The sequence below is a fragment of the Panthera tigris genome, chromosome C1 (genome assembly GCF_018350195.1).
Source record: "Panthera tigris isolate Pti1 chromosome C1, P.tigris_Pti1_mat1.1, whole genome shotgun sequence".
Classification (NCBI taxonomy): Eukaryota; Metazoa; Chordata; class Mammalia; order Carnivora; family Felidae; genus Panthera; species Panthera tigris.
Window position 1 is genome coordinate 27,473,566 of NC_056667.1, and position 24,683 is coordinate 27,498,248.

Genomic DNA, 24,683 nt, shown 5'->3' on the forward strand with positions numbered 1-24,683 from the left:
AACAAATGACATGAATGAACAGTTCTTCAGAAATGAAAAAAGAGGGATGCCTGGGTGGCTCAGTCTGTTGAGTGATGGACTTCAGCTCAGGTCTTGATCTCACGGTTTGTGGGTTTGATCCGACATTGGGCTCTGTGCTGACAGCTCGGAGCCTGGAGCCTGCTTCAGATTCTGTGTCTCTAGCTCTTTGCCCCTCCCCCCACACGCTCTTTCCCTCTTTCCTTCTCCCTCTCCCTCTCTCTCTCTCAGTGAATAAACATTTTTAAAAAATTTTTTAAAAGAAATGAAAAAAGAAGCTCTGTTGAGTTCCTATTATGGTCTGCGTACAAGTAGGTACTTTGCATTGAATCCCCACACTAATGCTATGAGTAGTAGGTATTCTAAATTTACAACTGAACAAATAGAAATTCAGAGAAATCATAATCAGTAAATGTTGGACCTAGGATCAAAGTCTATGTCTATTTTATTTTAAACCTTGTCCTTGTTTTATTATTCAAACACTGCTATGCATGAAAAGAAGAAAATAAACATAGCTTGGAAAAATCAATGTGCAACAAATAATCAGTGACAGGAATTAAAGGATGTATTTCTATCAGCAAAAAAAAATTTATCATTTATCAATCTATATAAAGATACATTAGAGTTGTAGAGTATTACAAAACCTTACTGAAATTTAAATGTCCTTAATAAATTTGGAGATGAATGTTGATGAATTGGAAGACTATCCTACTGGTATTCTAGACATAGTCTCTTTTGGTGATTTTTTTTCCTTAGTTGTAGATTATATATATCTAGATACTGGCAATCTAAGTAGTAGATAATATCTCATTTTCCACCAAAGTCCTCTCAATAATATCTGTACTTGATTTCTAATTTTATTGATCTGAATTCTAATACCTGGCTAGTCCATTTTAATTATGTGCACACACTCCAGATTTATCCATCTGTTGATGGATATTTTGGTTTTACTATTAAAAACAATGCTACAATAAGCATTCTTACTCATGCCTCCTCTGGCATATAGGGAATTTCTCTAGAGTATGTATTTCAACATAGTGGAACTGCTGGATGGAAAAGTAAGCATATCTTCAAACTTACTATACATTACTATTTGCTCTCGTCATTGTATCAGAATCCCTCCAGTCTGCATGAGAGCATTCATTCTTCCATTGGCTTGTTGTCAGTTTGTGTTACAGGTCTTAAAATTCTTTGCCCATCTTGACTGGTGTAAAATGATAGCTCAATATTGTTATATGTATTTCCTTAATTACACATAAAATCATGAAAATTTATGGGTTTCAACATTTAGATTTCTCTTTTATGTAATGCTAGCTCATGTCATTTGCCACATTTATTGTTGTATCTTGATTATAGGAACTCATTACATATTTCAATACTAATTATTTGTGGGGTGCCTGGGTGGTTCAGTCGGTTGAGCATCCGGCTTCGGCTCAGGTCATGATCTCACGGTTTGTGGGTTCGAGCCCCACATCAGGCTCTGTGCTTAATGGCTCAGAGCCTGGAGCCTGCTTCGAATTCTGTGTCTCCCTCTCTCTTTCTGTTCCTCCCCCACTCATGCTCTCTCTCTCTCCTTCAACAAAAATAAACATTAAAAAAAAATTTTTTTTAAATACTGATTATTTGTTATAGGTGTTACACATGTCCTCTACCAATCTATAGCCTCATTTTGCTGCTGTTTTGGGTGGTTTTTGTTGTTTTGCTTTGTTTATAGGTGCATTTCTTACAGTTTTCTTCCATAGTTTTTTTTTTTTCCCCTTATAGTTTTAATGGTTTATAGTTTACATATTTTACGAAATTCTTATGGGTGTGTTGGTTGAGCATCTGACTCTTAATTTCAGCTCAGGTCATGATGCTAGGGTCATGGGATTGAGCCTCATGTTGGACTCCGCACTGAGCATGGAGCCCACTTAAGATTCTCTCTCCCTGTGCCACTCTCCCCTGCTTGTGCTCAAGAGAGAGAGAGAGAGAGAGAGAGAGAGAAATTCTTATGATTTCAATAGTTTATAGTTTTTATATCTTGTTAAGAAATTCTTCCTTACCACCAAGATTATAAAGATATTCTAGGGGTGCCTGAGGGGCTCACTGGATAAAGCATCTGACTGGGTTTCGGCTCAGATCATGATCTCAGAGTTCATGAGATCGAGCCCCTTGTTGGGCTCCACATTGACAGCACAGAGCCTATTTGGGATTCTTTCTCTCCCTGTTTCTCTGTTCCCCCCACCCAAAATAAAACATTTTTTTAAAAAGATATTCTATATTTTCTTCTAAATGTTTTTTTTTTTCATATTTATTCTCTGCATAGTAATTTGTTTTTGTATATTGTGTGAGGTAGGCTTTCAAATCTGTTCTGCTGGTTGTGTGTCTATCCCCATAGTCTCTCGACTTGAATAAGATTATAACAAATCTTGATAAATGATAGGGCAGACCTTAGACTTAAAAATTGTCTTGGCTAAGGTCACCTGGGTGGCTCAGTGTGTTAAGCATCTGACTCTTGATTTCAGCTCAGGTTATGATCCCAGAGTTGTGGGATTCAGCCCCTCATTGGGTTCTGTACTGAGCATGGAGCCTGCTTGAGCCTCTCTCTCCTTCTGCTCCTCACCCCTGCTTGCATACTCTCTCTCTGAAAAAAAAAAAAATTTTTTTTAATAAATATTCTTGTTTTATTGCCCTTTTGTGTTAGTTTCAGGATTAGTTTCTTAATTTCCAGAGGTCCAGGTGATAGGTATTTTGATTGAAATTACTCTGAATTTGCAGATTAATATGGGAATAATTTATACAAATAGGGTATATTACTCCATTTATTTAGATCTTCTGTAGTATCTTTCAATAGTAAAGATACCCTTTACTTCTCTAGACCTTTTTTTGTTTTTACATTTTTATTTTTTATTTTTGAGAGACAGAGAGAGAATGAGACACAGAATCCAAAGCAGGCTCCAGGCTCTGAGCTGTCTGCACAGAGCCTGACGCGGGGCTCAAACTCATGAATGAGATCATGGCCTGAGCTGAAGTCGGACGCTTAACTGACTGAGCCACTCAGGCGCCCCTACTTCTCTAGATCTTATACATATTTTGTTTGGGTTTCATCCCAAGTCCTACTGTTTTTTGTTGTAATTTTAACATGTATTTTGCTAAATTACATTTTAATTTGGTTGCCAATGTAGAAGAATAATTTCTTTTCATATATTGATCTTAAGTCTAGCAACCTTGCTGAACTCTCATTAATTCTATAATTTATCTGTAGATTTTATTGGGTTTTCTGTGTAGTCATACTGTGAATAATTTTTTCCCTTTCTAGTCTTTTTACCCGTTATTTCTCTAACTTGCAATACTGTGCTAGCTAGAACTTCCTAGTAAATGAAGTTGAATTTACCATAGATGTTTTTTAATATGAATTTTTAAAAATTAGAGAAAGAAAGTGAGCGTGAGCAGGGGAGCAGAGCAGTTGGAGGGAGGTAGGATGGGGGGGAGAGAGAGAGAGAGAAAGAGAGGAAGGAAGGGAGAGAGAGAGAGATAAAGAAAAAAAAAGAGAGAGGTAGATAAATAAATCCTGGGCAGGCTCCATATTCAGTGAGGAGCCTGAGGCAGAGCTCCATCCCAGGACCCTGGGATCATGACCTGAGCCAAAATCAGGAGTCGGATGCTTAACTGACTGAGCCCAAGTGCCCCTGAATTTGCCATAGGTTTTTGGTAGATAATTTTTATCAAATTAAGGAAATTCTTGGGGTGCCTGGGTGGCTCAATTGGTTGAGCGTCCAGCTTTGGCTCAGGTCATGATCTCACAGTTTGTGAGTTCGAGCCCCGTGTCAGGCTCTGTGCTGACAGCTCAGAGCCTGGAGCCTGTTTCGGATTCTGTGTCTCCCTCTCTCTCTGCTCCTCCCCTGCTCGTGCTCTGTCTCTGTCTCTCAAAAATAAATAAACAGTAAAAACATTTTTTTAAATAAAACATTAAAAAAGAAAAGAAATGAGTGATGGTGATGTACTAACTATTGGTGAAGCTCTTCTAGTTCTGAAGCCCAAGATTAAGAAGTCATGCTGGTTGACTGTTAGTAAACTACCAACTGTAGCTAGATCACATCGGGCAAATGCTCTTTACTTATTACTTCCTGTAATTTGGATTAGTACCAGTATCATTTAATAACACTGTCTTCTCAAATCTGTGTAAGACAGGAAAAGCTTTCACTAGAATAAACAGGCCAGGGTGGCACAGAAAGCTTTGTTTAGGAGCGTATGTGTGGCTCAGTCGGTTAAGCGTACGACTTCAGCTCAAGTCATGATCTCGTGGTTCTTGGGTCCAAGTCCTGCATCAGGCTCTGTGCTGATAGCTCAGCCTGGAGCCTGCTTCAGATTCTGTGTCTCCCTTGCTCTCAGCCCCTCTCCCACTCATGCTCTGTCTCTCACTCTCTCAAAAATAAACATTAAAAAAAATAACCTGATAAAAGTTAAAAAAAAAAAAAGAATACCTAACCTTTTCCTCTGCTAAGGAGCTCTGGCATGTGTCCCCTTACAGACCTTGTCTCATACCCAGAATATTTCTATACATGTAGCAGAGAAAGGTTTTATTCAGTTACCCATGAAGAAAAATAATAAAAACTATAGGACTTGGCTTTTCTGTTCTTATGCCTGTCTCCTAGTCAGACAGCCATCAAATTGAAACTGCTTGATTCAGAAATGCTTTTTTATATACATAAGTATGCATAAAGGATAATTATAACTTTATAATTAGTTAATTATCACGGAAACTGAGAACAAATTTCTGAATTTTTTTACAGAAACATTAATTTGTACCATTTGTGTTTTTCTTAGTTTCTGCCACTGCCTTCTACAAAGCACAACCTGTAATTCAATTCATGTGTGAAGTTCTTGACATTCATAATATTGATGAGCAACCAAGACCTCTGACTGATTCTCATCGGGTAAAATTCACCAAAGAGATAAAAGGTGAATTAATTAGTATTTGGAACAACTTAAGTATAAAATGCATGAATATAACAAACTTTTATTGAAAAAATGTTTAAAGTCTGTTCGTGTAACATCATCTGTAAAAATATAGATTATGAAATGTTACATTAAATTCATTACCATTACATCTTAGATAATTGTTTGAATGAAAGAAATGGCGAGTAATGAAATTAATATTGATACCAGCTAATATTTTATTAATACTTTGCATTGCTAGCTAAAAGTGTAAGAGTATCTCATGGGAAAATGCTTCTATAATACTGTTAAAAGTAGGAAACTTATTCCAAAAACATTGTTAGGGCAGAACTGGAGTCATTATTTTTATATATTCTAATATAATGACCTCCTTATTTTTCTGAAATGATAGAATATTTTATTCCTTTGAAACTTTATGGATATGGGGCTAGCTAGCCTGTTTCATGTGTTATTTTAGAATTGGAACTTCCATTATTTCATGTACATTATACAGTTGATCACTGATCTTGCCTATTTTATTTAGAGCTAAAATTTGTACAGTGGTGTTGCATCCTATGTATATTTTACTAACATAAATTCATCTCTATAAGGTCTTCTGGAGAGAAAAAGAAAAAATTTAATAGTGTTCTAAAATTTGTGTGTAATTCATCTTTATCTAAATGTACATTTCTATGTACATTTAAATATACATTTATAGTTTTATATGCAAACCTATTGACAGTGTACTTTATTAGCGATTGAAGGTATTTTTCACGAGTAATTTTGATTGTATAAAATTCTTGCCTTGTTCATAACTTAGAACTTAATCCTCATGTAACATGTGACTCCACTGGGGGGCACCTGGCTGACTTAGTTGAACTTGTAACTCTTGATCTTGAAGTTGTGAGTTCGAGTCCCACGTTGGGTATAGAGATTACGTAAAAAATAAAAAATAAAAAGATGTGACTCCACTGTATTTAGTTTTTTATTATTTAGGCAAGAAGAAAAATTAGATATTCTCTAATTAGAATGAGTAGTATAAATTCCATTTGTAAGTGTTAAATCTTACATAGTCAGAAATAGTTTGTTTTGTTTTGTTTGTATTTTAAGATTTTGACTGTTGTAGATAATTTTCCAGCTTCTGGTTTGAATGAAACATTGAACTGTTTCAGTGTTCACTGAACATCTTTCAGTTCCCTGAATCAGTTAGAATACCTCAGTGCATTCTGCTTGCTCCAGTAATCATTCATTCTTTGCCATTCAGTACCCAGGGGAGAGAGAGAGTGTCAATGTAATAAAACATTAAAAGGAAAGTTCTTCCTGCTTTGAAAATGAGCATCTATTTATCTCAAGTTATCTAAATGCCAAAATAACAAAGTGTTATATATTAGTGTATTGCAACCATATCATTGTCCTTTCATAATCCGTATTAACTGCACTGTTAGCATTGTCGAGAGGTTAGTGCATTACCCACCATTAATGTCTGATCATCAAAATACCATGGTTTCCAGTGGAGTTGCTGCTTAGTTACCACCTCTGATATCATGAAGTCACTTACATTATTTTGCGGTAACTATGCAATCAACTCATATCACCACTCTATCACAGAAAATACAAGATGTACAGAACAAGGATTCAACTGCTGCCCGAAGAGCATGGACTCGATCTTAACTTCAACTGCTCAGGGGCCCAAAGAAATGACTGAAAAAATGACTAGAAAGCATTATAAAGTTGATGTTAGAGTGAAGGTAAAGCCAAGTTTATAGGTTAAATATTTGATTTATTAAAGCCAAATTTTTTTATTTTTTTTTTATTTATTTATTTTTTTTTTTTGGTTGGATGGAGGGTTTCGGGAGGGACCTGGGCAGAGAATTATCTAGTCCATTTTTTTTTTAATTTCAACTTTTTGCTAAGCCCTGGGTTCGGTCTAATCCTTAGGCACCTATGACCCTGGATTTGGGGTAGAAAAATCTGAGTTGGATCTACTTGATCAACTGATGATTTTTTTTCTCCATTCAAATTCAAAAAGGCTTTCTTCTTCTTCTTCTTATTTTTTAAGAAGGCTCTTTAACATACATCATGTAACCCACCATGGAAACTCAGCAGAATCAAAGTTCTATGTTCTGTGCTATATATTTGGGCTTAATTTTTTAGCCAGCATAAAGGAATTTGATGGTAACTGTTAAATAGTGATACACACTGTGCTGTAACGAATAGATTTATTTAGTATATTCATTAGTTCCAGTTGAACTTTTTCCTAAATATTCAATAGTAACTTTAGGGTTGTTCCTTTGTATAATTATTCATGATGGTTTAACAGAAATATTAGAGGAAGTGTACGTAGTAAAAGTACCATATGTTTATAAAAGAACCAATTTATTTTTGGTATAAACTTATTTAGTAGGCTATTAGAATATTACTAATAACTTCTTTAATTCAGGGGGAAGACTTGAAAACAAATGGCTAGGTGGTATGGATAACAGAAAAAATTTTATAATTTTTATATTGTGTTTTCTCCCTAAACAATATTTTTACATCCTGCTTACTTCATATTGTTACTTCATATTGCTTACTTCACATTTCCTTCTTATAAGGCCTTCACTTGATAGTACTTTATTTTCTAGTTTCCTTTATAATATAGAAGCGTGTTTTATACTCTAATTGATCTGAAATTTAGTCTTACAATAGTAATTACTAATAAAAACTATTTATATCACTGATTCAGTTAAGAGTACTTCTCAAGAAAAATCCATACCAATCTGGTACAGTTGACGTTATGTGCATTTAACATCTTAATTTGTGCTGATAAATCAGAAGAAAATATTACTGTGAATGAACTTTGTGTTTGGTACTGCAGTTAGTGATTACATAGGAAAATAAATTACACTGTTTCAGGGTTTCTCAACCTTGCCACTATTAATATTTGGGGCTGGATAATTCTTTATTGTGTTCTGGGGTGGGAAGTAGTGCTGTCCCGTCCATTGTAGGATATTTAGCCTCATCCCTGGATCCAAGAATCCCTAAATCTAGCATCCAGTAAATGCCCATAGCACCTCCCAGTCATGACAGTTAAAATTGTCTCCAGACATTACCAAATGTTCTCTGGAGAGCAAAATTGCCTGTGGTTGAGAACCACTGCACAATAGGAATCACAAATATAACAGGGAAAAAATGCAAAAATAATAACCATAAATACTATCAGGAAACTAAAAGTTGTCCTTCATCTGCCCCTTTTTAGATTTTCTGCCTTTGGAGTCTAAGCCATAGTAATGGAGTTGCTTATCTGTAAGCAGCAGCAACTGTATCAATTTGTTACTCTTTTCTATCTAAGTAGCTCCAAGATTGCACTGGCAAATACGGTACCACTACCCACATGTAGCTACTTAAATTAATGAAATTAAGTTTTCACTTTCTTAGTCACACTAGCCACATTTCATGTACTCCATAACACATATTGCTAGTGATTACATATTAGCACAGATGTAGAACATTCTATCATTTCAGAAAGTTCTGTTGGACAGTACTGCTTAAGAAAATTAATCCCAAAGATTTTACCAGTGGTTTAAAAGACCATTGCTTCACTTTGTAAAGCAGGTCTGGGATCTTCATACTCCTATGGTCCATAGATGGATTGCAAGGATCCAGAACATCTATGTGTATATGCAATTTTCTGAGAGTTTACCGCTTTCATCAGATTCTCAAAGGGATCAGTGATTCCCTAAGAAGGCAGGGTCACCTGCTCTAAGAATTGTTTGGTTGCATCTAATTTCTAATAGTAATAAGAGAGTTGTGTCACTATACTATACTTCAACTAAATTGTCACTCTGCCTCTGTTAAAGGGCCTGGAATTTTCTGCTTCCTACTTTAAAAATCTTTGAAGGACTTCCTTCTGAGATTTATTAAATTCTAAACTTCAGTCACTGTTTGATGACTAGACTATTCACATATCACATACTTTGAAAATTGTGGAGTATGTTGAGAATTGTTATAGCTCTTCTTTCATTTCTCATTCCCTCTCCCAGCAATAAATACCTAAATTTATTATAAACAGGTTGTTTTGTTTTTTTTAATTGATGGAGAACTTTGTCCGTTGCTCTATAGGCTTTGCAACTTTTATGATTCTGTTTTTTAGTGTGTAGATCTTGATAGGATAGGGAAAATATTTGGAGATAGATATATCATGATTGTAATCATTACTAGCAATGTTATTTATAAAATGTTAATTTCACATTGCCTGTATCACAAATTTTCTGTCTGTTTAGAATTTGAGTTTTTCTGTAGTGAACAGGCTTTATAAATATTTGACATGTGACAGTTCTATAACCTCAGTTTTTCTTGTTGGGAACAGGTCTGAAGGTTGAAGTGACTCATTGTGGAACAATGAGACGGAAATACCGTGTTTGTAATGTAACAAGAAGGCCTGCCAGTCATCAAACGTAAGAAAAGCTGATGTTTGTCAGAGCAGAGATGATATGAGGCAGCTTGCTGTAGTTAGTGGATTGGAAGTTTTGCTCACCATAATGAGATGAGAGTTGTTAATGTGTACCTTTTTTTTTTTTTCTCCAGCTTTCCTTTACAGTTAGAAAATGGCCAAACTGTGGAGAGAACAGTAGCACAGTATTTCAGAGAAAAGTATACTCTTCAGCTGAAGTACCCACACCTTCCTTGTCTGCAAGTGGGGCAGGAACAGAAACATACCTACCTGCCACTAGAAGTAATGTGTTTAGGCTGTTTCTTAATATCCTCTTGTTCATCATTCTGTTGGGGTTTTTATGGCATATAACTTACTTCAGACTCTTCGCATTTATTTTGGAGATTGAACTGTTTTAAATTTTATTTTAAAATTTTAGTAATGAAATAATATGGAAAATTTCATCCACAAATCCTTACCGCTCTAAAGTAACCATTGTTAACATTTTGGTACACTTCTTTTCAGCCTTTTTATCGAGTGTACATTTTACCCTGTTATAATCATACTATAAAGCAGTATTGTTTACTATTTCTTAACATATTAAAAAGAAGCAGTTTAGGGGTGCCTGGGTGACTCACTTGGTTAAGTGTCTGACTCTTGATTTCAACTCAGCTCATGATCTCATGGTTCATGAGTTTGAGCCCCATATCAGGCTCTCTAATGTCAGCACAGCTTGGGATCCTCTGTCTCCCTACCTCCCTCTCTCTCTCTCTGTCTCTGTCTCTGCCCTTCCCTTACTCATGCTCTCTCTCTTTCTCAAACATAATAAACACATTTTAAGAAATTTTAATTTCACATGTAATTACCAATGAGAGTTAAAAAAAGATATATGCATCTAGTACAAAACTTTTTTCCGTTTGTAGGTCTGTAATATCGTGGCCGGGCAACGATGTATCAAGAAGCTAACGGACAATCAGACTTCCACTATGATCAAAGCAACAGCAAGATCTGCGCCAGATAGACAAGAGGAGATCAGCAGATTGGTTAGTACTTGACCCTAGAAATGTGAATTAAAAACATGTTAGGATGAGCTACTACTGAAGAGCCATGTCCTTATCAGCTCATACCTTACTTATTACCATTTCATGGACTATCAGAATTAAAAGGGATCATGGAAGTCATTCATTGATGTTCTAGGGGTAAACCTTAATGGGTTCTATGAGAAGGGTTAGATCCTTCTAATTTAACCCCAAGCTCTTTAATTGTAGATCTAGAGCAGATTCTCTCGGAACCAGTGTTTCAGTTTAGTGAACTGGAACTTTACTACCTCCCACCTAGTAAAGGAGAAGGAAGAAAAATCAAGGTATTATGACTAGCAATTGTGAGTCTTAACCATCAGTAGAATTGCTTAGTACCCAGTATCAGACTGGCAGCTGTATAGGATGAATAAAGAAATACAAGACTGGGGTGCCTGGGTGGCTCAGTTGGTTAACTGTCTGACTTTGGTTCAGGTCATGATCTCATGGTTTGTGAGTTCGAGCCCCACATTGGGCTCCCTGCTGTCAGCACAGAGCCCACTTTGGATCTTCTGTCCCCCCTCTCTCTGCCATTCCTCCACTCATTCTCTCTCTCTCAAAATAAGTAAATTTTAAAAAAAGAAAGAAAGAAAGAAATACAAGACTGCTCCAACTATGTAGGGTCTCTAAGCTATATCGTTGTTGTGAGTGGAAGAGAAGGAAAGTAGCAGTACCACTTTATAAAACTGATGGGATAGGCAAAATGAAAAATAAAAGGAACCTGGATCTTCTCTTATTCTCTTCTTGAATGCCATTTAAATTATGTAAGTGAAGAGGAAAAAGTCTGGAAATAGGAAGATTGCTTTGGGTAATAATGAAGATTGTTATAAAAAAGTTAAAAACTGGCCTTTTCATTTTGTGAGCCAATTATGGGAAATTCCTGTATAGTTTTATAAAGAGCAAATAAAAGCTATTACACGATACTTAATTAGGAAAATACAGATTTGTTCTCATAATGGATTTTTTTTATGATCTATGACAGGGTTTTAAAGCCTTTAAGAGGCTAGAACTTCTCACTGTCTCTGTGAAATCTCAATAACTACTTATAACAAATTTATTTCAGCTTTTCTATCCAAAGAGAGAATATCATACAGTGGTTAAAGTACAAGCTTTGGAATCTAACAGCTCTGGGGTCCATCTTCTGTGCTTACTTACTGTTACCATTATTGTATTATTATAATTATACCATCTATGGGGCGCCTGGGTGGCTCAGTCAGTTAAGCATCTGACTTCAGCTCAGGTCATGATCTCATGGTTCATGAGTTCGAGCCCCACATCAGTCTCTGTGCTGACAGCTCGGAGCCTGGAGCCTGCTTTTTGGACTCTGTGTCTCCCTCTCTTTCTGTCCCTCCCCTGCTTGTGTTCTGTCTGTCTGTCTGTCTCTCTCTCTCAAAAATAAACATTAAAAAAAATTACAATTATACCATCTGAAAGACTAGTGCAGTGATTGAGAATAGGAATTCTAGAATTAGAACATACATGGTTTCAGATTCTAGGTCACTTGCTTAGCTATATGGTTCCAGGCCAGTCACTTACCTGAACTAAGCTTTAGGTTTATCCTTCGTAAAGATTATAAAAGTTACAAAAGACCTACGTTTATAGGTATACGTTTATTGTGGGAATTAATTATACAACTTAACACCAAGCACATCACACAGCAAGTTTTTATTTATAGTAGTTGTTATTCTTTGCAACTTTACTATGAAGGTACACTGAAACACACCAGAAGTGAATGGCATTTAAGCTTGAAGAAGCATTAGTGCCTAATTTAGAAAACAACTCTTCTGTTTATTGTGGGAAGATTTTTTTTTTTACATATTTAAATTATATAGTTTTTTTTTTAATGGATTGTTACTCAAACACTTGAATACTGCCTTCATTTTGTAACCTTATTTGACCTCTACACTGAGACCAAGTAAATATGTTTTGAAAAAACATAGTTACTATAGTATGCTATAAACATGAATTATATTATGAGGTCCAAGTCTATACTGAATTAAAATAAATTCTTGGCACCTGGGTGGTCAGTCGGTTAAGCATCTGACTTCAGCTCAGGTCATGATCTCAGGGTTCGAGCCCCACACCAGGCTCTCTGTAGTCAGTGCAGAACCCACTTCAGATCCTCTGTCTCTCTCTCTTTCTGTCCCTCCCCCTCATTATCTCTCTCTCTCTCTCTCTCTCTCTCTCTCTCACACACACAAAATGAACTTAAAAAATATATTTTTAATAAAATCTTAATCTTCGTATCTACAGATATATTTTGTAAAAATTATTTATCTTATACTGGTTTCCTTATCTGTTTTAAGTGTATCCCATTAAGTATATTTTATAATATGGCAATTTTTGTCAGAAAATATTCAAGTAGTTTTATATAAATTGTAAATCAAATGATTCAGGGAAAAAAAGCCTCAAAATCATCAATAGCTGCTGTCAAACTCTAAGTAAAATTTAATCATATATGCCTGAATCTTCTAATTAGAAGTTTTTATTTTTTAGGTCACGAGGTTCTTCCTCTAATGATCCCTAGACCACCCTCTCCAAAATGTATTAGGTTTAATCACATAAAATTGCCATTTTCATGGATTATAAATAGTTGAAATTTCTTATTATTCTACCTTATACATTTAAATTTCTGTAAATTACCAGGAGGTTCACAGACTTCTATAGTCCATTCATGATCTGTAGTCCCAGGTTAAGATTCTCTATCCTGTATTTAAGGCACCATTACTAGATCTAAAACATTATTGATACAGTGAAGAGAAGAAAATGGAAGGTTCTAATGAATAAAGCAGGGGTTGGGGAAAATTTTGAAAATAACTACTAACTTTTTCTGTTGTTAGGTAAGAAGTGCAAATTATGAAACAGATCCATTTGTTCAGGAGTTTCAATTTAAAGTTCGGGATGAAATGGCCCATGTAACCGGACGTGTACTCCCAGCACCTATGCTGCAGTATGGAGGACGGGTAAAACCTGTTGATGGTTTTTAAATTAAAAACAATTTCTGTTTACAAAGAGAAGGGCATCCTGGGGCGCCTGGGTGGCGCAGTCGGTTAAGCGTCCGACTTCAGCCAGGTCACGATCTCGCGGTCTGTGAGTTCGAGCCCCGCGTCAGGCTCTGGGCTGATGGCTCGGAGCCTGGAGCCTGTTTCCGATTCTGTGTCTCCCTCTCTCTCTGCCCCTCCCCCGTTCATGCTCTGTCTCTCTCTGTCCCAAAAATAAATAAAAAACGTTGAAAAAAAAAATTAAAAACAAAAACAAAGAGAAGGGCATCCTAACTAAGTCTGAGATTAGAAAGTGTTGTTTTACTCCAACAATACTTTTTTCTTTTAGGGTATCTTTGCCAGAGTTTAGATGTTTTGGTTTTGTAGGATAAAAAATAGAAATACTATTGATGTAGAGTAGCCTATTACATGTAGAATGTCAGATATACATCAATTCAGCAATTTGAAATGTTTTTCTTTTCAGCTCATTAAAATAAATTGTATGTTAAGTATTTCTTTTTTGCCTTATTTCTCTTTTTCCTTTTTCTGTAGAATCGGACAGTAGCAACACCAAGCCATGGAGTATGGGACATGCGAGGGAAACAGTTCCATACAGGAGTTGAAATAAAAATGTGGGCTATAGCTTGTTTCGCCACACAGAGGCAGTGCAGAGAAGAAATATTGAAGTAAGGCATATCATTACATTGGTTTGAGAATTTTTTTGTGTTTCAATTTTAAACTACTTTAGCTAATGTTTTAACTGTATTGTCTCAATATGGAGTAATCACTGAGCCTTTGAAAATGTTTCTTGTCAGTACTTTCTGAATTTGTTAGTAAAGTTATTGATTCATGCTTGTAGGCACCGTAACAGTCCAGCTTATGTGGTATGGAAGGAGCATCATTGGCTTTTGATGGCAAATAGGTTATGTTTAATTCCTAGCCTTGCCACTTCCTGGCTATATTATCATGAATAATTTATTTAATTTCTTTATGCTTCAGTTTTCACCTTTTTAGAGATAATAATACCTATCTCTTGGGTGAGGATGAAATAAAATCCTTACTTCTCAATTGAGCTCCTTGAAAAAATGATTTAACTCTTCATTTTCACTTCCTTACTTTCGAAAATTTGACCTCCATCTCCACCACTTTCTTCCCTTTTTCCCAAATTCATTTCCTCAGCATATAAGTGCTCAGTAAGCTTCTGTTTAAATTGAAAACAAACAAAAAAATGGTCCATTTTCAGTGGACAGGCTTCCAGACTTCCATTTTCTCACCTTCCTTGAAAGAAAATGATTATTGTCTTAAGTTCAGTCTCCACTAATAGATCTTATAAAGTATACTCATAATGAATAGTTCTTGAAAGATACAGTTTACCAACCAGGTCAGTTCAGAATTTGCTTTGCCTTCATATGAGAAATAAAAATATTTTTTCTATTTAATTATGTTCACTTCTTATTAACTCTAAATTTCTAAACGTATGTCTTAAGGCTCACTTAATATACATTTTTCTCCAGAGTTTTTATCCCCTTGCTTTCAAGTAAAATGTCAGAAGGATAGTTTACTATGATGCTATGATTATCTTGACCTCAAGACCAAAGAAAATGCCTCCAGTTGTTTTTCAGGCTTAGACTTATTCTTTTCATTTTACATTTGTTATTCATGGCTTGATAGAAATCTCATAATCTTTCAGCTAGTAGTTCTTGTTCAGGCTGACTGAAAATATCCAACTTCATACTTCTTGAATTAAACACTAATAAGGAAAAGGAGAAGGGAATTCCTACAAACTTTGTCTCTAAGGGAATTAGAATGTTTTTGAGCAAAGATGACTCAGATCCTTGGCTTAGGACCTTATTTGTTTTAAAAACAAGTAAAGTGATTGTTAAAGCATGACATCATTACTTGTTTATCCTAAGTTAAATGCAGAATTTTGTTTTAATATGGATTTAGTCTTCTGGGTTTTTTTTAGTGTGGATAAAATGCATTGAAATGCTTCCTGCCTCATTTGTTCTTAAATGTTGGTTTCTTTTCTTTTTTTTTTTTTTAATTTATCTTTTCTGAAGACACAGCCTTCCCTGCTGTTCTAGTTTCAGATACATAATATTGTGGAAGGAAATTTTGGAGTAGGTCATACTTCTGACTCTACATTCATGTAGCCATTAGACATCGGTCAAATACTTAATGTCCCTGAAACTGTTGCCTCATCTGTAAAATAGAAATAATACCTCACCTACCACTTTCTTATGAATGTTGTCATGATCAAATTAGACAATGTGCGATGGGGCACCTGAGTGGCTCAGTTTTGTTAAGCATCCTCTTGGTTTTAGCTCAGGTCATGGTCTCACGGTTTGTGAATTTGAGCCCTGCATTAGCCTTTGCTCAAACAGTGCAGAGTCTGCTTGGGATTCTCTGTCTCCCTCTCCCTCTGCCCTTCCCCTGCTCATGTATGTGCTCTCTCTCTCCCTCTCTCTCTGTCTCTCTCAAATATAAATAAATAACACTTAAAAAAAAGAAATTGGGCACCTGGGTGGCTTGGTTAGTTAAGCGTCTGACTTCAGCTCAGGTCATGATTTCACGGTGTGTGGGTTCGAGCTCCACATCGGGCTCTGTACTGACCTCTCAGAGCCTGGAGCCTGCTTTAGATTATGTGTCTCCCTCTTTGCCCCTCCCCTATTTACACTTTGTGTGTGTGTCTCTCTCTCTCTGTCTCTCTCAAAAATAAATAAGAATGTTAAAAAAAAATAAACACTATTTAAAAAAAAAAAGAAAGTATACAATAGTTTAAATTTATCAAGTTCTTACCATGTCTTGGGCAGTGTGCTAAGCTCATTTATTATCTCACTTTATTCACACCAATTCTGTAATGGAAGTAATCATTTTACAGATGAGAGAAACTAAAAAAATTTGCTTAAGATTTCAGAGCTAGTAATTGACAGAATTAGGATTGAAACCTGTCATGCTAAGTCTAGAAATGAACTCTTAACCAGCATACTGTATTACTAATGCCCTTTATAAACTACAGAATACCACATAATTCTATAGTAATGTTCTTAGTTTGGAAAATAGATTACTGACCCCCCATTGCCTTTATTTCAGTAATCTTGGTGACCTCTTCATATATGGAGCACACAGATCTTTGCTTCATTTTCCATTCACTTCTCAAACTTTCCATTCCACTTTGTAGATGTGAATAATTAGACAAAGGATTTAGTTTTAGTGATTTCTCTTTCTAGGGGTTTCACGGACCAGCTGCGTAAGATTTCTAAAGATGCAGGGATGCCCATCCAGGGCCAGCCTTGCTTCTGCAAATACGCGCAGGGGGCAGACAGCGTGGAGCCCATGTTCCGGCATCTCAAGAACACCTACTCAGGGCTGCAGCTCATTATCGTCATCCTGCCAGGGAAGACGCCAGTGTATGGTAAGGATGTGTTAAGATTGTTTTTTTCTTCAAGTACTTGATATTTTTGGAAAACACAAATCAGTAGAGCAAACTAGCCCAAGAAGAAGGGCACCTGGGTGGCTCAGTTGGTTAAGCGTCCGACTTCAGCTCAGGTCATGATCTCACGGTTCGTGTGTTTGAGCCCTGCGTCAGGCTCTGTGCTGACAGCTTAGAGGGAACCTGCTTTGGATTCTGTGTCTCCCTCTCTCCCTGCCCCACCCCTGTTCGCACTCTCTCTCTCTCCCCCTCTCTTAAAAATAAACATTAAAAAAAAATTTTTTTTTAATAGTCCCAAGAAGAGACCCTGTGAAAAGAATTTTAGTGAAGGAGGCATCACAAAAAAATGGTTAAAAAAAAGAATTATTTCTTTAAAATGGCATTGAGATAACTTGAGTATCAGTATATGATATATTGGTTAAGAGCACAGGCTCTGGAGTCAGACTGTGCTACTTAAAACTCAGGTTCTGGGGGCTCCTGGCTGACTCAGTTGGTTGAGCATCTAACTTCAGCTCAGGTTATGATCTCACTTTTCATGGGTTTGAGCCTTGCATCAGGCTCTCTGCTGACAGCACGGAGCCTGCTTCAAATCCTCTGGCCCCTTCTCTGCCCCTTCACTGCTCAGACTCTCTCTCTAAAAAATAAAAACAAACAAAAACAGGTTCTGCCAGCTATACTACCTGTGTGATATAGCTGAATTACTTAACCACCCACACTAGACTTTAGTGTCCTCATCTTTGAAATTGGGATACTAAAAATAACTAACCTATAGAGAGTAGTTGTAAGGATTAAATAAATTTACATATATAAACAGGGCCTAGAATAGTACCTATTATATAGTGAATACCCAGTAAATGATAACTATTATTGTAAACAAAAAGTTTAGTCATAATTATAAGTTAAACATAAATCATTGAATCTTGAAAAATACAAAGAAAGTATAATTTTCAAACTACTGAATGGCGTATAGTCGTTTAGGTGTAGAAATGATAGAACAGGTGGAAACAATCTACAAAACTAAAAGGCAGCCTACAGAATGGCAGAAGATATTTGCAAACAACGTATCTGATAGTATCCAAAATCTATAAAGAACTTACCAAACTCAACACCCAAAAAATAAATAACCCAGTTAAGAAATGGGCAGAAGGCGCCTGGGTGGCTCAGTCAGTTAAGTGTGTGACTTGATTTCAACTTGGGTCATGATCTTGCGGTTCGTGCATTCAAGCTCTGCATCAGGCTCTGCGCTGAAGCTGGAGCCTGCTTGGGATTTTCTTTCTCCCTCTGTCTCTGCCCCTGCCCTACTCCCTCTCCCCCTCCCTCTCCCCCTTTTCCCCCTTTCCCCCTCTCCCCCTCTCCCCCTCTGCCTGTCCCTCTGCCTCTCCCTCTGCCTCTCCCTCTCCCTCTCTCAAAAATAAATAAATATTTTTTTTTAAAGGGCAGAAGACATGAGTAGACATTTTTCCAAAGACATCCAGATGGCAAACAGACACATGAAAAGATCCTCAACATCATTCATGATCAGGGAAATACAAATCAAAACCATGATGAGATACCACCTCACACCTGTCAGAATGGCTAAAATTAACAACACAAGAAACAACAGGTGTTAGTAAGGATGCAGAGAAAGGAGAACTCACTTGCACTGTTGGTGGAAATGCAAACTGGTGCAGCCACTCTGGAGGATAGTATGGAGGTTCCTCAGGAAACTAAAAATAGAACTACTCTATGATCCAGCAATTGCATTATTAGGTATTTACCGAAAAGATACAAAAATACAGATTTGAAGGTGTACATGCTGCACCTCATTGTTTATATAGCAGCATTATCAACAGCAGCCAAACTATGGAAAGAGCCCAAATATCCATTGACTAATGACTGGGTAAGGAATATACAGTATTTATATACGATGGAATTACTCAGCCATCAAAAAGAATGAAATCTTCCCATTTGTAATGACATGGTTGGAGCTAGAATGTATTATACTATGCAAAATAAGTCAGTCCAAGAAAAACAAATACGATACGATTTTACTGATATGTGGAATTTAAGAAACAAAACACATGAACATGTGGGAAGGGAGAGGAGAGGGAAACAAACCACAACAGACTTTATTTTTTAATGTTTATTTATTTTGAGAGAGATGTTGGAGGGAGGGGAGGGAGGGGGAGAATCCAAAACAGGCCCCATGCTGTCAGCGTGGAGCCCAACAGGGGGCTCAACCCCACAAACCATGAGATTACAACCTATGCCGAAATCAAGAGTTGGATGCTTTAACTGACTGAGCCACCATGCACCCCAACCACAACAGACTCTTAATGATAGAGAATAAACTGGGGGTTGGCGGAGGTGGGTGGAAGATGGGCTAGGGTGGAGTGATGGGTACTGAGGAGGGCACTTATGATAAGCACTGGGTGTTATATATAAGCGATGAATCACTAAATTCTACTCCAGAAACCAGTATTGCACTGTATGTTAACAAACTTAAATCTAAATTTAAAAAAAAATTTTAAATGATAAAAATGCCTTAGTGGCTCATTTGGTTGAGTATCTGACTCTTGATTTTGGCTTAGGTCAGGCTCCCAGGGTCATGGGATTGAGCCCCATGTCAAGCTCCACCCTGAGCATGGAGCCTGCTTAAGATTCCTTTTTCTTTTTCTTTTTCTTTTTTTTTTTTATGTTTATTTATTTATTTTGAGAGAGAGCGAGCATGCAGTCACGTGCACAAAGGTAGGGAGAAGCAGAGGGGGAAAAAGAGAGACAGAGAGAGTATCCCAAGCAGGCTCTATGCTATCAGTGCAGAGCTTGACATGAGGCTCAGTCTCACCAACCTTGAGATCATGACCTGAGCTGAAATCAAGAGCTGGGTGTTTAATGGACTGAGCCACCAGAGGTGCCCCAGAGCCTGCTTAAAATTCTCTCTCTCCCTCTGCCCTCCTCCCCAACTCACATTCTCTCTCTAACTCTTAAAAAGAAAAGAAGGATAGAACTGTTCACAAAGGAGAAATTGTTAGATTTACTACATAAAAATTCAATTTTCTATATCTCACAAATATATAATGATAATAAGTAAATAAATGGAAACCAATAGAATCTAAAAAGTGTTTGCAGCAAATAGAGACAACAGAGGGCTAGTTTATTATTAAAATATCCATATAGATCTGTTATTGTGATGAAAGAAAAAATCCTTATATTCTTACAGATTAGTGAGCAAGAATATAAACCAAAATTTCTCAAGACAAAACAAAACCAGTTATATGAGAAAGTATTGGTTTTCACTAAAAGTTAAAGAAAACTACAAGTAAATAAAAGGAAAAATTTTAGGAGCAGCTGGGTGACTCGGTTGAACATTAGACTCTTGGTTTTCGCTCAGGTCATGATCCTGAGGTGGTGGGATCGAGCCCCATGTTGGACTCTGCTCTGGGTATGGAGCCTGCCTGAGATTTTCTCTTGCTTTCCCCCACTCAAGTACATTCACTCTTTCTGTTTAAAAAAAATGAAAGAAAAATTTTATGTTACTAAATTAACAAATGTATTTAAATATTATAATACTTAGTGCTTGTGAGTATGAAGTGAATCTAGAATTTTAATATATTGCTGATGGCAGTTAAATTGATAATATCCTATCAAAAGTATAAAAATGTGTTTGTGTGATTCAGTAATTTCAATTACAAAAAGGTGTTCAAAGGAAAGAATTCATAATGGAGAAAATTCTATGCACAGAATTTTCATAATGGTATCTGTGATATTAAAAAACTATTGAGAGGGTGCTTGGTTGGCACAGTTGGTTAAGCATCCGACCTCGGCTTAGGTCATTATCTCATGGTTTGTGGGTTCCATTCCCATATCGGGCTCTATGCTGACAGCTCAGAACATGGAGCCTACTTTGGATTCTGTGTCTCCCACTCTCTCTCTGGCCCTCCCCCACACATGCCTTATCTATCTCTCAAAAATAAACCTTTAAAAATAAATAAAACTATTGAGAACTGGCTTTAAACAATGAGTAAGCTATAATATGTTAATAAAATAGTATGCAGTGGTTACAAATGATGTTATAAAATTCAAAATTTTTAGTGGTGCCTGGGTAGCTCAGTTGAACCGACCAACTTCGGCTCAGGTCATGATCTTACAGCTTGTGAGTTCAAACCCCAGGTTGAGCTGTGTGCTAACAGCTCAGAGCCTTGATCCTGCTTTGGATTCTGTGTCTCCCTCTCTCTCTCTCTGTCCCTCCCCCACTCATGCTCTGTCTCTCCTTCAAAAATAAATAAACATTAAAAAAAAAAAAGCACAGAGCCCAGTGCAGGGCTCGAACTCATGAGCTATGAGATCATGACCTGAGCCAAAGTCAGATGCTTAACCAACTGAGCCACCCAGGCAACCCCCAAAAAAAAGATACTTTAAAAACTGATAAAATACAGAAGCTTGAACTCAAAGAATTTGTAAATCAATAAGGAAAGGACAAACAACTCAACTGAAAAATAGACAAAGGACATAAAACAGAAAAACAAATGAAACAAATGGTCAGTTATCTGATGAAAAGATGCTCAGCCTCATTAGTCATTAAGAAAATATGAACTTGAATAAGTAATTTTTTACTAATAATCATAATACCCATTTCTGGCAAAAATAAAAATAAATATTGACTCTCATACACTGTTCATGGGAGAGAAAGTTGGTATTACCATAGCCTCCTAGCTAACATTCTTGCCTGCATTCCCTGTAGTTCCTTTTCAGTCCATTCTCTACATTTCTTCTAGTGCAATTTTTTAATTAATAGATTTTTTTTAATTTTAGATATACAGAAAAATTAAGCAGATAGTGTAGAGAGTTCCTATATATTTACCCCTTCCTCTGCAAAGTTTTCCCTGTTATTAACATCTTGTATTGGTGTGGTACATTTAATGAACCAATACTGATAAATCATTATTAATTGATTTATAAATAAATAAATAAAATTTATAAATCTTAATTAATGTAAAAACTTACATTAAAGTTCACTTTTTGTGTTGGACAGGCCTGTGGGTTTTGATAAATGTAAAACATCATATATATATACAGTATCGTAAAAAATAGTTTCATGGCTCTAAAAATCCCCTGTACTCCACCTGTTCATCCCTCCCTGTCTCTCCTCAAAACCTTGACATCCACTGGCCCTTTTGTTTCTATAGTTTTGCCTTTTCTAAGATGTTGTATAGTTGGACTCCTACAGTATGTACCCTTTCTAATTGGCTTCTTTCACTTAGCAGTATGCATTTAAGGTTCCTTCATGTCTTTTTGTAGCTTGATAAGTCATTTCTTTTTACTGCTGAAAAATATTCCATTGTATAGATGTATTAGTTTGTTATCCATTTAACCTGTTTTTACCTCGTAATCAAGAAGGATGTTTTCATTGCTTCCAGTTTTTTGGCAATTATGATTGCTGCTGTAAACATTCACGTGCAGGTTTTTGGATAGACATAAATAAGTTTCCAACTGACTTGGGTAAATAGGAACACAATTGCTTTATCTTTTGGTGAGACTGCCAAAATGTCTATACTCGGGCACTGGCTGGCTCAGTCAGAAGAGCATGAGACTTTTGATCTTTGGGTCATGAGTTTGAGACCAACATTGACTGTAGAGACTGCTTAAACAAGTAAATGAATAAACTTTTTTTTTCTTTTTTTTTTTTTTAATTTTTTTTTTAATGTTTATTTATTTTTGAGACAGAGACAGAGCATGAATGGGGGAGGGTCAGAGAGAGAGGGAGACACAGAATCGGAAGCAGGCTCCAGGCTCTGAGCTGTCAGCACAGAGCCCGACGCGGGGCTCGAACTCACGGACCGTGAGATCATGACCTGAGCTGAAGTCGGACGCTTAACCGACTGAGCCACCCAGGCACCCCTGAATAAACTTTTTAAAAATGGCTGTACCATTTTGTATTCCCACAGCAACGAATAAAAGTTCCTACTGTGTACTAAATCCTCTTCAGTATTTAGTATTGTCAATTTTTTAATATTTTAGCCATTCTAATTTGTAGTGTATCTTACTGTTGTTTTAATTTTCAATTCCTTAGTGACACATAATGTTGAGAATCTTTTCACGTGCTTACTTGCCATCTACATATCTTCTTCTTTTTTTTTAATATGAATTTATTGTCTAATTTGTTTCCATACAACACCCAGTGCTCATCCCAACAGGTGCCCTCCTCAATGCCCATCACCCACTTCCCCCTCCCTCCCACCTCCCATCAACCCTCAGTTTATTCTCAGTTTTTAAGAGTCTCTTATGGTTTGGATCCCTCCCTAACTTTTTTTTTCCTTCCCCTCCCCCATGGTCTTCTGTTAAGTTTCTCAGGATCCACGTAAGAGTGAAAACATATGGTATCTGTCTCTGTATGACTCATTTCACTTAGCATAACACTCTCCAGTTCCATCCACCTTCCTACAAAAAGCCATATTTCATTCTTTCTCATTGCCACATAGTATTCCATTGTGTATATAAACCACAATTTCTTTATCCATTCATCAGTTGATGGACCTTTAGGCTCTTTCCGTAATTTGGCTATTGTTGAAAGTGCTGCTATAAACATTGGGGTACAAGTGCCCCTATGCATCAGTACTCCTGTATCCCTTGAGTAAATTCCTAGCAGTGCTATTGCTGGATCATAGGGTAGATCTATTTTTAATTTTTTGAGGAACCTCCACACTGTTTTCCAAAGTGGCTGCATCAGTTTGCATTCCCACGAACAGTGCAAGAGGGTTCCCATTTCTCCACATCCTTGCCAGCATCTATAGTCTCCTGATTTGTTCATTTTAGCCACTCTGACTTGGCATGAGGTGGTATCTCAGTGTGGTTTTGATTTGTGGTTTTGATTTCCCTGATGAAGAGTGACGTTGAGCATCTGTATATCTTCTTTAGTGACATGTCTATTCCAGCCTTTCACCCACTTTTAAGTTGTTTTCTTATTTTTCAGTTCTAAGAGTTCTTGTATATTTTGGTTTCAAGTTCTTTATCATATATGTATTTTGCATTTACTTTCTTCCAGTCTGGCCTGTCTTTTCATCCTCTTAACAGTTTCTAGGGGTGCCTGGGTGGCTCTGTTGATTAAGGGTCTAACTTCGGCTCCAGTCATGATCTCACAGTTCATGAGTTCAAGCCCCACATCGGGCTGTCAACATGGAGCCCATCTCAGATCCTCTGTCTCCCCCTCTCTGCCCTTTCCCTGCTCCTGCTCGCACTCACGCTCTCTCTGTCTCAAAAATAAACATTTAAAAAAAGAGTTTCTAATGTTAATAAAGACTAAAAGTCTCTAATGTTAATAAAGTCCAACTCATTAATTTTTCTTTCACAGATCATGTTTTCGGGGTTATAATTAGAGCTTGTTGCAGGGCCACCTGGGTGGCTCAGATGGTTGAGCGTCTGACTTCAGCTCAGGTCATGATCTCATAGCTCATGAATACAAGCTCCATGTCGGGCTTTGTGCTGACAGCTCAGAGCCTGGAGCCTGCTTCAGATTCTGTGTGTGTGTGTGTGTGTGTCTCTCTCTCTGCCCCAACCCACTCGCATTCTGTCTCTGTCTCTCTCAAAAATAAATAAAAAGGTAAAAACAAAAAAAAAATTAGAACCTTGTTACCAAGCCCAGGGTCACATGAGATTTCTTCTATGTTACTTTCTAGTAGTTTTATAGTTTTTTTTTATATATATAGGTTTATAACTCATTTTGAGTTAATTTCCGTGAAAGATGTACTGTCTGTTACTAGATTCAATTTTTTGCATGTCACTATCCAGTTCTTCCAGTTCTATTTGTTGGAAGGACTATCTTTCTCCATTAAGTTGCCTTTGCTACTTTGTCAAAGATTGATTAACTATAT

At 36.7% G+C, this 24,683-nt stretch overlaps 1 protein-coding gene across 1 annotated transcript in view; it reads left to right on the top strand.

Annotated features, from left to right (window-relative positions):
* LOC102957432 (protein argonaute-3) overlaps nt 1–24,683 on the top strand; it is a 114,261-nt gene that overhangs the window by 65,605 nt on the left and 23,973 nt on the right. Inside the window, exons 6-12 of the mRNA XM_042996471.1 lie at nt 4,825–4,959; nt 9,284–9,371; nt 9,502–9,649; nt 10,270–10,389; nt 13,263–13,385; nt 13,956–14,089; nt 16,634–16,818. Of these exons, the coding sequence (XP_042852405.1) occupies nt 4,825–4,959; nt 9,284–9,371; nt 9,502–9,649; nt 10,270–10,389; nt 13,263–13,385; nt 13,956–14,089; nt 16,634–16,818 (933 nt within the window). The remainder of the gene's footprint in view (nt 1–4,824; nt 4,960–9,283; nt 9,372–9,501; nt 9,650–10,269; nt 10,390–13,262; nt 13,386–13,955; nt 14,090–16,633; nt 16,819–24,683) is intronic.